The sequence below is a fragment of the Carassius auratus genome, chromosome 9 (assembly GCF_003368295.1).
Source record: "Carassius auratus strain Wakin chromosome 9, ASM336829v1, whole genome shotgun sequence".
Taxonomy (NCBI): domain Eukaryota; kingdom Metazoa; phylum Chordata; class Actinopteri; order Cypriniformes; family Cyprinidae; genus Carassius; species Carassius auratus.
Window position 1 is genome coordinate 4,062,641 of NC_039251.1, and position 13,605 is coordinate 4,076,245.

The 13,605-nt window shown below is 40.3% G+C and overlaps 2 protein-coding genes across 7 annotated transcripts in view; one reads left to right on the forward strand and one right to left on the reverse strand.

Annotated features, from left to right (window-relative positions):
- Positions 1–13,605, reverse strand: part of LOC113109177 (NACHT, LRR and PYD domains-containing protein 3-like) — a 1,077,877-nt gene that overhangs the window by 151,448 nt on the left and 912,824 nt on the right. The window lies entirely within an intron of this gene.
- Positions 922–9,192, forward strand: arsh (arylsulfatase H). Its single transcript, XM_026272841.1, has 9 exons — positions 922–1,118; positions 1,664–1,785; positions 3,292–3,414; positions 4,191–4,614; positions 5,155–5,291; positions 6,446–6,568; positions 6,833–6,995; positions 7,139–7,260; positions 8,794–9,192. The coding sequence occupies exons 1-9, from the start codon at positions 931–933 to the stop codon at positions 9,159–9,161; spliced, it is 1,770 nt and encodes a 589-aa protein (XP_026128626.1). The 5' UTR covers positions 922–930; the 3' UTR covers positions 9,162–9,192.

Here is a 13,605-nt window from a genome sequence, read left to right on the forward strand (position 1 = left end):
TGTAGATTCAGAGGAAAACCTTAGTCTTGAGCTGCAGAAGGCATGGGATAACATTAGTGTTGAAGTTCTCATGTAATAAATTGATTATATAGGGTGTTTAATATTCATTAAACATCTGTGTAAATAATTATTGCACACATGCATTTTAAACAGATGTTTGACTTGTGCTGAAGCAGCTTTTCAAGGCAAACAAACTTTTAAAAAGAGCGATACAGTGACTCTTTGTTTGAGTCTACCGTACAGTGTCTGCAATAAGCGCGCTCACTTTAAACACACTCCACAGGAGATAAAACATCCAGAAACACGATCACACACATCTGTGTCCAACTATACACACGCACCATCTTCAGATCAGACCCAAACACACACATAAAGAGAGTTTGTTCGGTTGTGTTGTTAATGAATGCGTCGGTATATGAGTGTTTACGGTAGGTAAGCGCGTCTTTCACAGGTACAGAGGGAATGTGTTCTCCTGTCAGCAGAGGAAAAGTGAGGGGGAATACTGTTAGGAATCGGGAAAATCGGACGGTTTAAGGGAAGATAGGCGAATAAAAGAGAGATTGTGCGCTGTTCGTCGGGTTTATGTGGAGAAAACAGCTGGAAGCGCGTTAAATAAAGGCACAGATTGATTCTGTGCTGTTAATAAATCAGTCATTACATAAACTGAGGGTCAAACTCTCGTCTGCAGCAGAAGAGTGAGAAAGAGCGCGTGCAATCACTCACACTTCCGTGTTTCTGCATCTGACGAATCAAAGCTCATCCGGGACTCTCGGCTGCTCGTGCGGCTTCCTCTGAACATGCTGCTGCAACACAGTCTGAGGTGTGTGTGTGTGTGGGTGTGTGTGTGTGTGTGTGTCTGTCTGTGTGTGTGTGTGTGTCTGTGTGTGTGTGTGTGTGTGTGTGTGTGCAGAGTTCAGAACAGATGTTAATATGACAGCAGAGTCTGACCCAGCTCCTCTGTTCTGCAGGTTGTTCTCCGCTGTGCTGGTTCTGCTCTGGTCCGGTTCTCCTGTGAGCAGAGCTGGATCAGAGCAGGACTCCAGACCGAACTTCGTCCTGATGATGCTTGATGATCTGGGCATCGGAGACATCGGCTGCTATGGAAACCACACCATCAGGTCACTCAGACTGCACGAATTACTGACTTTAAAGAGAAGTAAATCTGCTTAAAAAAAACCTGCAAAATCAGTAGATTATGATATCTAAAAATGATGTAATCTACATTATGCATATTTTAACAATAATACTAATAAAATGCATCATTGATAATTAATTGCTGTACAGTGCACACAGAATAATTGTGCAAACAACATGCAAAAGTAATAAATTAAAGTACGTTTTACCTGGAAACACTGCAGTGCTGTTCTGTCATTGATCAGTCCTGTTATGAAAAAGATAAGTGATGAAGAACAATATAAATATTGCTTAAAAATGCATCAGCAATAACAAACACAGCACTTTATAGTGATCATGTCTGACAAACTCCAAAAAGAACAGAAAAACATTTACACGAATGCTTTAGGCTTTTATCCATTGCATTTGATCAGTTCATGCATTCCCTGGGAATCGAACCTGTGACCTTCACGTTGCAAGCAGCATGCTCTTCTTTGAGTCTAACACTATGAGTGAATGTCTCCTGGTGAATGGTGTGTTGTGTCTGAAGGACTCCAAACATCGATCGTCTGGCGGCGGAGGGAGTGAAGCTGACTCAGCATCTGTCTGCGGCTCCGCTCTGTACTCCCAGCAGAAGCGCCTTCATGACGGGACGCTACGCCCTGCGCTCCGGTGAGACACACACTCCAGACATCACACACACATCACACACACGCTCCAGTGAGACACACGCTCCAGACATCACACACATCACACACACACACTGGTGAGACACACTCTAGATCACACATCACACACACGCTTCGGTGAGACACACGCTCCAGACCAGACACACATCACACACACGCTCCGGTGAGACACACGCTCCAGACATCACACACACATCACACACACGCTCCGGTGAGACACATGCTCCAGACATCACACACACATCACACACACGCTCCGGTGAGACACACACTCCACAGATCACACATCACACACACGCTTCGGTGAGACACACGCTCCAGACATCACACACACATCACACACACGCTCCGGTGAGACACACTCCAGACATCACACACACGCTCCGGTGAGACACACGCTCCACAGATCACACATCACACACACGCTCCGGTGAGACACGCTCCAGACCAGACACACATCACACACACACTCCGGTGAGACACACGCTCCAGACATCACACACACATCACACACACGCTCCGGTGAGACACACTCCAGACATCACACACACATCACACACACGCTCCGGTGAGACACACTCCAGACATCACACACACATCACACACACGCTCCGGTGAGACACACTCCAGACATCACACACACATCACACACACGCTCCGGTGAGACACACTCCAGACATCACACACACATCACACACACGCTCCGGTGAGACACACTCCAGACATCACACACACATCACACACACGCTCCGGTGAGACACACTCCAGACATCACACACACATCACACACACGCTCCGGTGAGACACACTCCAGACATCACACACACATCACACACACGCTCCGGTGAGACACACTCCAGACATCACACACACATCACACACACGCTCCGGTGAGACACACTCCAGACATCACACACACATCACACACACGCTCCGGTGAGACACACTCCAGACATCACACACACATCACACACACGCTCCGGTGAGACACACTCCAGACATCACACACACATCACACACACGCTCCGGTGAGACACACTCCAGACATCACACACACATCACACACACGCTCCGGTGAGACACACTCCAGACATCACACACACATCACACACACGCTCCGGTGAGACACACTCCAGACATCACACACACATCACACACACGCTCCGGTGAGACACACTCCAGACATCACACACACATCACACACACGCTCCGGTGAGACACACTCCAGACATCACACACACATCACACACACGCTCCGGTGAGACACACTCCAGACCAGATACACATCACACACACGCTCCGGTGAGACACACGCTCCAGACATCACACTCAGGGCAGATGAAACTACATTCATTGTAGCATTTAAAGTGACAGGAGATGAAACTGCATGAGATTGTAATGTCAATAAATGATCTGATCCTGAGGTGAGGAGCGTGTCTTGCGTGTTATCAGATATCCGTCTGATGTCTGTGTCTGTGTTGTTGTGAAGGTCTGGGCAGCACAGGACGAGTTCAGGTGATTCTGTTTCTCGCTGGATCTGGAGGTCTTCCACCCAATGAAACCACCTTCGCCAAACTCCTGCAGAAGCAGGGTTACACCACTGGCATTGTGGGTAAGACACGTGCATGCACTCATAATCAGTCACAGAGACGGCCTCGTGCAGTCAACAGTCACGACACATTTATCTCTACAGCACTTTATACATTACAGATTGATACACAGTGATTAACAAGTAGATAACAGAATCAACGGTGCAAACTTCATCAAATAAGAGACAAATTCACTAAATCTGCTCTAAAGCAGCTATAGCAAGATAATAGTGTTAAGCTCAAGGCACTCAAAAACGATCATATACGCACACTCATGTTGTTCAAACCTGTAGGACATTTGGAGATGCAAACACTGGAACGCAAAAAAAAAAAAAAAAATAATAATTTCTCAAAATGATATGATAACGATATGATTTTGTGTTATACAGATACAATTTCAATTTATTAATTAAATATCAATTTCACTCTAGGTAAGTTAGCAGGAAAATAAAGTACTAATGATAATAACAGAGGGGAAAATAAAATAAAAAGAGAAATAAATTATGAGAAATCTGAAAAATGGAGGGGGAAAAATTACAAATAAATAAACAAAGAAACAAATAAAATATTAATAAAAATAATAAATTAATAAAAAATGCACACAAAATAAATAAAATACACTAAATGAATAAAATACACATAAAAAAATCAAATGTGCACAAACATAATAAATAAAAAATGCACACAAAATAAGTAAAATGCACAAAAATACATAAATAAACAAACAAATAAAATATGCACAAAAACAATACATTAATTATAAATCCACAATTAATGCATGAGTGTGTTCCCTCACCAGGAAAGTGGCATCTGGGAGTGAACTGTGAGAGCAGGAACGATCACTGCCATCATCCCAACAATCACGGCTTCGACTTCTTCTACGGTCTTCCCTTCACCCTCTTCAGCGACTGCAAGCCCGGAGCAGGTAAAGGTGTGCTGGTGGACATGCAGGAGACGCTGTGGCTCATGTTTATGCTGCTAGCGCTGGCGTTCCTCACGCTGCTCCCGGTCCGAGTCGCCGGGCTGCTGCGGATCCCAGGGACGCTCCTGCTGTTTCTGGCCGCTCTGTCTCTGCTGAGCTTCACTGTGTGGTTCGTGCCCTTCGAGCTCCTGCGGACCTGGAACTGCATCATCATGAGGAACGGAGAGGTGCTGGAGCAGCCCATGAAGCTGGAGACACTGAACGCCAGGCTGATGAGAGAAGCCCAGGGATTCGTGGAGAGGTGCAACACATCCACCCACCTACACAAGCACTTCACAAACTCCTGGGGCTTGTTAAACTAACAACAATCAAAACAAAACCCTTACTAAAAAGATTTACCTGCAAGTCATGTGACCATTAACCAACACTGGAGAATTATTAATTTATTCATTACCTTAAAATCTCAGGGGGGAGACTCAAGTAAATATATTAGTATGTGCAGGATGTTATCATTCACTCAGATCTTTGTTGAAAGGTAATTGCATGAAACACTGCATGAAGTCAAAAGTCCATAATAGGGGTCTTTATTAAAAGCTTAATTTTCTTCATTCAAACTGTGATTTCTCATTCACTTCTGTTGAATTCGTGCGTGTGTTCATGACGTGTTTGGTGAGATTCAGCCGTGGTTTGCATGCATGCCTGCTTCATCATGTGGTAATGCTGAAAATATTAGACGTGTCCCGACTTGTGTTTCCCACGCACTCGTTTCCTGAGCCTGCGGTGGGAAACTTCTCTGGTTTTGGTTTAAGGTGATGATGTCTGGTGTGATTTATGATGTCAGACACAGAGACAAGCCTTTCCTGCTCTTCCTGTCGTTGGCTCATGTGCACACGCCCCTCTTTGTGTCCGAGGACTTCGCTGGAAAGAGCAAACATGGGCTGTATGGGGACAATGTAGAAGAAGCGGACTGGATGATCGGTAAGTGAGGAGAAAAGAAGAAAGCATCAGTTCATGAATCCAGTATAACAACTAAAGTGATCGTTCACTCCACAATTAAAATGTGCTGTTGGTTTACTTTCCCTGAGGCCATGCAAGATGTGGGGGATTTTTTGGATTCAGTAGAACAGTAAAGAAGATTTTTTTATCTGAAACTTTGGTCCTTGGTGATTTACGTATAAAGTGCAAGTCAATGGCTGCCAGGATTTGAGAGTCAAAAATAAAAGAATATAAACAGGCAATGCAAAATGAATCCCTGTGGCTATAGACGAGACATTGAGGTCTTATGAAGCAAATCAATCGGTCTGTGCAAGAAACTGAACATTTACATCATTATTACTGTAATCCAGAGCCTCAGGCAAACGCTCAGTTTCAGAATGAATCATTCTTTTGAACAGGTTCTTTTTAGTGAACTATTTGAATCAGTTTCGTTTGAATCAGTTTGGGACTCACACAGCACAGATCTCCAAGTTACTCAATGAAAACTCATTTTTCATACGCCTTGTCAGTCACTGTGACTGGAAATGAGACAAAAATAGTGGTGGATCTGATCCTGAGATGAATAAACTGATTCAGTGCTCCAGTTCCTTTAACAATCACTGAACTGAGGACACAGTTTGACTCGGACAGAAGAGTGATGAGCTGCTCATATGTGCATATGTGCATGCATCCATGCATCACATCATTATTGGCAATATAATTGTGTATATGAGATGTCATTGCATGATTACATAAACAAATTAGTGTATTGAACCAGTTCACAGAAAATAATCATATTTCCCCGTCTGTCTGAGACTAGATTACAGGTAATAATGTTGTCAATAACAAGTCTCTTGCACAGACTGGTTGTTTTGCTTCATAAGTCTTGGATATATCATCAGGAGTCACAGGGATTGATTCTGGGTTGCCTGTTTATGTTTCTTGACTCTCAAAGTGACGGGAGCTATGGACTTGTGTTTATGAATCACACAGTCTCCGCTAAAAACCTCTTTACTGTTCTCCTGAAGAAGAAAGAGTGAACTATCGCTCTAAGTGAACACACTCGAGTGCCCTCAGATCACAGGATCACAGATCATTCAGCTCAGAATCATCTGTTTAAATCATGACCCAGGTGAAGATCTTGTGTTTGATCGCAGGCAGAATGATGGACACCATCCAAAGACTCAATCTGTCGGAGAAAACCTTGATGTACTTCACCTCTGACCACGGCGGCCACATCGAAGAAGGTCCTAGAGGAGGCTGGAACGGGATATATCGCGGTACGACACACAACAGCAGACATCGTCATTTACAACTGGAATTCACACTCAGTGTTGAATATGAAAAGTGACGCATAGTTTCTGTTCATCTGTTCTCATCATTAATAAATTATGCATGAGCCTATACTCTTATCCTGTAAGTTCATTATTAAAAATGAAAATGTAAACAAAAATACAAGCAACTAAATGTGTTATTATAGTTATTATCATTGTTACGACGCTGTCCGTCAGAATGAGGTCTGATACTGACCCTGTTGTGTTCAGGTGGGAAGGCCATGGGCGGCTGGGAGGGAGGGATCCGGGTGCCGGGAATATTTCGCTGGCCCGGGCGTCTCATCCCGGGACGAGAAGTGTCAGAACCAACCAGTCTGATGGATGTTTTTCCCACGGTGGTGAAGCTGGCAGGAGGAGCGCTGCCGGAGGACAGGTACAACACCACAACCTCAGAGCGTCAGAAAACACAGAGTTTAGAGAGCTGAAGTAATACACAATATATTAGTATAGTCTAGAATCACCCAGAACACCCTAGCATCACCTGTGTGTGTGTGTGTGTGTGTGTGTGTGTGTCAGGATTCTGGACGGTCACGATCTGATGCCTCTGCTGGAGAACAGAAGCAGTCGCTCAGAGCACGAGTTCATGTTCCACTACTGCGGCATGTACCTGAACGCTGTACGCTGGCACCCCACTAACAGTGAGTGACACACACACAAACACACACACAGACAGTTATACACACAAACACACACAGAGAGATACACACAGAGACACACACACACACACACAGAGAGAGATACACACAGACACACACACACACACACACACAGATACACACAGAGACACATACAGAGACACACACACACACACACACACACAGATACACACAGAGACACACACACACACACACACACAGAGACACACACACACACAGAAGATCATGTGACACTGAAGACTGGAGGAATGATGCTGAAAATACAGCTGCACATCACAGAAATAAATTACACTTTAACAGAGATTTTAAACTGTAATAATATTGTAAAAATTTTACTATATTTTTGTTCAAATAAATGCATCCTTGGTGAGCAGAAGACACTGATTTCAAAATCATTACAAATCTTACTGACCCCAGTCTTCTGTCAGATAGTGTGTCTCACTGCTTTTCGTTTTTTGATTCAATGTTTTAAATCAATATTTTGAAACAGAGTTTGATCTGATTCACAGAAATGAATCAAATTTATCAGCTTAAGGTTTGAATATGAACTAATGTCAGTCTGAATACTGGCAAAGCTGGCAAATAAATGTAATACATTTTTTTATTTTTATTATTAGTTATTAATGTATTAATTGATTATTTTTGCAGTTTTGGCATTGCATATGTTATACTCACAAAACACAGACAAGGATGAATCATGAAACTCTTCATCTTTAGGAAACCTAACCGATATATAATTAAACACTTTAAAATCATATTTGTAACCCTGGAGCACAAAGCTACGGAGCCCCGCACATGACATGCAAGAAAGAATTAATAAATTGTATGCACGATTTACTAATTCGTTCCCTCAATGTACTTAAACGTGCACATGATTACTATTGCGTTCCCTCGATTTACTATTGCGTTTGCTCGATTTGCTAAATCGTGCGCCAGATTTAGCCTTATATTTTTTCCTGCAAGTCATGTGCGGAGCTCCGTAAAAAAACAGTCATTAGGATCAATAAAAATATAAATAAATGCATCATCTGAAAGCTGAATAAATTATCTCTCCATTGATGTCTGGTTTGTGAGGAGGACAATATTTGTCTGAGATACAACTTTATGAAAATCTGGAAAATCTGGAATCTGAGGGAGCAAAAAAATCTAAATATTGAGAAAATCACCTTTAAAGTTGTCCAAATGAAGTTTTTAGCAATTCATTTTCCTAATCAAAAATTAAGATTTGATATATTTACTGTAGGAAATTTACAAGATATCTTCATGAACATGATCTTTACTTAACATTCTAATGATTTTTGACATAAAAGAGAAATGGATAATGCTTATTTCTACAAATAACCCTGTGCTACTGACTGCTTCTGTGCTGCAGGGACACATGTGTGATATTTACAGTATATTAATTGAGTAATTACCCAGTTGTGCATAACAGCCACACACACCGAGTCAGATATTATAAGCCACCGGTAAATTGTAATGTTTTTGTACTGATGGAGTCTATGGTGTCCTCCTCAGGTGACTCCATCTTCAAGGTTCACTTCTTCACGCCGAACTTCTCTCCTGCGGGAGCCGTGGGCTGCTACGACATCAACATCTGTCTGTGTCACGGGGAGTTTGTGACGTATCACAGTCCTCCGCTGGTGTTCGACCTCAGCAGAGATCCGTCAGAGAGCCTTCCTCTCACACCAGACACCGAGCCGCTCTTCTCTGAGGTGCTGGAGCGGGTGGAGCGGGCCGTGACGGAGCACCGGAGGAGTCTGAGGCCGGTGGAGAAGCAGCTGAGCTGGGAGAAGGTGCTGTGGAAGCCCTGGCTGCAGCCCTGCTGTGGGACGTTCCCCTTCTGCTCCTGTCAGGAGATCTCCAGCACACAGCACACTCACTAGACAACCAGACTCCTCTACTCTGAATCACTGGTTATTAGAACAATGTGCAATTGTGAGGCTTTATATATTGCAAATTTAATTTTTTTTTCTAAAATTCTGAGTTTACATCTCGCAATTCTGACTTTTTTCCTCATAACTCCAATTCTGAGTGTTAAAATATTGCAATTTTGACTTTTTTTTTTTTTTTCAGAATCACAAGTTTGTCACAGTTGCATGCTATAAACTCTTAACTGCAGGTTTACATCTTCCTTCTAATGCATTTGACATTTTTCCTGAGAATTGCATGAGGAAAAAAACTCTTAATTTCAAGTTCACATCAAGTTTTCTCAGAATTTATTTTACATTTTGCAATTCTCAAGTTTTCCCCAAAATGTTAAGACTCCTGACTTGACCTCATGCACACGCAGAATTCTGAAAAAAAGTGGGGGGAAAATTATAATAATTATAATAATCTTGCATATCTGAGAAAAACTCTGAATTTTGCAGTTGAAAGATAAAAACTCAGTCTGAACTGTGAGATATAAACTCACAGTTGTCTTTTCTATAATTGTATTGTGTGGTGGAAATAAGCTTTCTCTCAGAACTGATGTCAGATGAAGAGCATCAGTGAAGAAACACTCAGAAGGAGCTCCAGGTGAACAGGATTTAACATGAAGAGCATCAGTCCTGCTGTATCACATACTGTCAGGTCTGCATTATTTTATGTCTGAATGTACTGGGAAAAAGGTATTAAATTTTGGAAATATTTGTATATTAACATTTTTTAAGAGGGAATCATATTAAATGCTTTTCTTCGATCACAATAGAATTAAAATCGGATGTTATTATGTGATGTTCTGTGGTTTAGTTGGTTTGTGTTACTTAAATGTTTCATGCTGTTTAATCAAAATCATTAAAAACAAACAAAGATCTGAATCTGTCATTAATGACTGACTCTATTAACCCTTGATGATCACGACGTGCTCCTGATGAATGTGTTGTGTCCAGCAGAGGGCGCTGCAGCTGTCTGCAGAACCTGAAACACACATGAAGCAGAAGAATGAGCACAGACGTTCATTTCCTTCTGAACACTGTCCTATACAAGCAGAACTCATCAAAACTGAACTAGACAAGGTTTTTTATGTGTTTGATTCTACTTAAAATTTTAAAGCAAAAATTGAATTTAAGTAAGTGGAAGGTTTTTTTTTGCAATATTGGCTCTTTTTTTTTTAAATCGCACAGTCTTTACTTTTTTTCTCTGAATCTGGAGTTATACGGTAATTTACATCTCACAATTTGGACTTCTTTCCCCAGACTGTGAGTTTTAAATTGCAATTGCAGGTTTACATCTCACAAATCTGTCATTTCCCTCATACTTCTGAGTTTAATTTCTTGTAATTACTATTTTTATTTCATGGCAACATGTTTTAAGCATTTAAGCACAATTTAAGCGATTTGTACTTCATTTCTTGAAGTTATTAATTCAACTAACGCTACTTGAGCTCCTGAACTTGCTTTTTTTAAACTGAAGTAGGACGATTCAATAATGCAATGCAAATTGAATTATTGCTCTTTTCTAGTATCTATCGAACCATTAATAACCGCTTTTATACTACGACAAAGCAGCTCTGATTTCCATTTTCTTACAATCCAGACTTGCAAGTTTAGATCTTGAAGTGTGGTGTTTTCTTCCTCAGAATTGAAAGATATATAATTATAATAGCAAGTTTACCTCTCAGCATTCTGAGTTTAATATCTTGAAATTCTGACTTTTTTTCTGGCGTTTCTTTCTCTCATGTCAATATTCTTTGTCCTGTGCTTCTGTAATGAATTCATTTTAGTCTATTTATAAACCTTTAAAGTTTGACTTTTGGGGTTTTCTCTTTTCTTCTGCAATAAAACGGATGCCTATTAAAATCTGCGGGAAGCTGAAAAATGTCTTTGATATTGTCTCTGTCTCTGTTTGTGAGGAAAATAACTAATAAAGATGGTATAATAAAAAAAAGCCTGATGTTCATAGCTGCTGATAAGATTGTGATTTTCATCCTTCTGATCTTTCAGGACAGATCTAACAGATATCATAACATATGTCATTCATAACAGCTATGAACTGATTAATAACAGCCCAGGCCGAATTCAACATATTTAGCTGATATGCATTCATTTGTACTGTGTTTTACAGTGTCTGAAACAGCTGTTTTTATATTATAAACTGAAAAATAAATGTTAAATGTGGTTAGAAAACACATGCAATTCTATGCTGTTTGTTTTATAGAATCATTGAGTTTGAATTAGTTATTTTAATATTTTTCAGTGTTCATTTTAATTTCATTTCACATTTTAGTAAATTTGGTGCATTTTTGTTGTTTTTTATTATTATTATTTTTTTTAAATGTCTATATAGTTTTTGTTTTATCTACATCTTTTTAATTTAGTTTAAGTACCACAAAATTAATACGAAAAAAATATTTCCTTGGCAATTAACAAATAAAATAAGCTGAAGTGTCTATATAAGTATTTTTTTTAACGTTAACTCAAAATCATATCCCTGATTTTATGCAACCAAACCAATGTGTTTATAATGAAACATTTTGGTAGCTAACATCTTACTTGAAGCCTTTATATACAGTGCATTATAAAAGTATTTTAATATATTAATAATTTGCATGTTATAATGCATCAAATGATCTGCAACCACAGTTATAGAACATAATTATATGTATCTCTTCATTGTAGGAAAGTAAAATACATCACTACATGCATTATGATGTACTGTATACTAGCTTATTGTAAAGGGTAACATTTTCAATAAAACAGGAATCAGAGTTTAATTAATGATTTAGCTAATTCTCTGTATATCTTCAAAGAGTCGAGCAGTAATCAGCTAATCTCATTAGTGGAAGACGTTTCCTGAAAAAGTGTTTGGTTTCTCTGAAGGATTTCAGGAGCGAACTCAAAACAAGACGCATGCTGGGGTTTATTTTGAAATTAAAATCTGCACAGTATTTAATAAAATATAATGCTTTGCTCTTCATTTCAAAATAATTTACAACTCAATGTGTAATTCAATCAAATAAAACATCACTTCCATACGGCTCTAGTAGCACAAACCTGTGTTTTACTCACCTTATTTACAATCAGTTTAAATTCATCTGTAACTAATTATATAATGATAAGAGTAACATTGACAAGTATGGCCCAAAAGTTTGCAATAATGAGGTTTTTGTTTTTGGAAAGATCTCTTCTGCTCACCAAGGCTGTATTTATCTGTTTTCTGTGTGAATCTGTGTTAAACTTTAATTTATTTCTGTGATGTACAGCTGTAATTTCAGCATTATTCCTCCAGTCTTCAGTGTCATATGGTCTTCAGAAATCATTTAAAAAAATGTAAAAACCATGTCTAATATATTTTTGTGGAATTAAAAGGTTTGGTGTATGTACAAAAAAATATAAAAAAATAATAATAAAAAGAAGAAATTAATAATTGTATTCATCAAGGACACATCATTCAAAAGTGACTGTAAAGATGTTTATAATGTTACAAACGATGTATGCTGTTCTTTTGAACTTTCGGTTCATCTGTGAATCCTGAAAAATAAAATACATCACAGTTTCCACAAACATATTGTGCAGCACAACTGTGTTCAACATCAATAATAATCAGAAATATTTATTGAGCAGTAAATCATCATATTAGAATGATTTCTAGTATTTATTTATTTTTTATTTTTTTCTAGTATTGATTTCTAGTATAATTTCTTCGCGGATCATTTGAGTCAGTCCAGGAGTTCGTAGCGGGTTTGTGAATCATTTGAATCAATTCGGGAGTTCGGAGCGGGATGGCGAATCATCAGTTCGGGAGTTGGTAGCGGGATCGTGAATCATTTGAGTCAGATCGGGAGTTCGGAGCGGGATGGCGAATCATCAGTTCGGGAGTTGGTAGCGGGTTCGCGAATCATTTGAGTCAGATCGGGAGTTCGGAGCGGGATGGCGAATCATCAGTTCGGGAGTTGGTAGCGGGATCGCGAATCATTTGAGTCAGATCGGGAGTTCGGAGCGGGATGGCGAATCATCAGTTCGGGAGTTGGTAGCGTCTATGGTTGGTAGCGGGTTCGCGAATCATTTGAGTCAGATCGGGAGTTCGGAGCGGGATGAATCATCAGTTCGGGAGTTGGTAGCGTCTATGGTTGGTAGCGGGATCGCGAATCATTTGAGTCAGTTCGGGAGTTCGGAGCGGGATGGCGAATCATCAGTTCGGGAGTTGGTAGCGGGATCGCGAATCATTTGAGTCAGATCGGGAGTTCGGAGCGGGACGGCGAATCATCAGTTCGGGAGTTCGGGGGTGCGTTTCCCGTACAACGACGTCACTCGCAGATTAACCACCATAGTACGATGGATCTTTATGAAAACGAACGACCTAGTCACGACTGTTTCCCGAAACCATGGTACCTGTGTCGCAGATCCA

What these genes read in the sequence shown, in the direction of transcription:
- arsh (XM_026272841.1), top strand. Translation starts at nt 931, where the DNA reads ATGACAGCAGAGTCTGACCCAGCTCCTCTGTTCTGCAGGTTGTTCTCC. An exon ending in ACGCTACGCCCTGCGCTCCG is followed by an intron (nt 1,786 to 3,291) that starts GTGAGACACACA and finishes GTTGTTGTGAAG; the next exon opens with GTCTGGGCAGCACAGGACGA. An exon ending in CTGGAACGGGATATATCGCG is followed by an intron (nt 6,569 to 6,832) that starts GTACGACACACA and finishes TGTTGTGTTCAG; the next exon opens with GTGGGAAGGCCATGGGCGGC.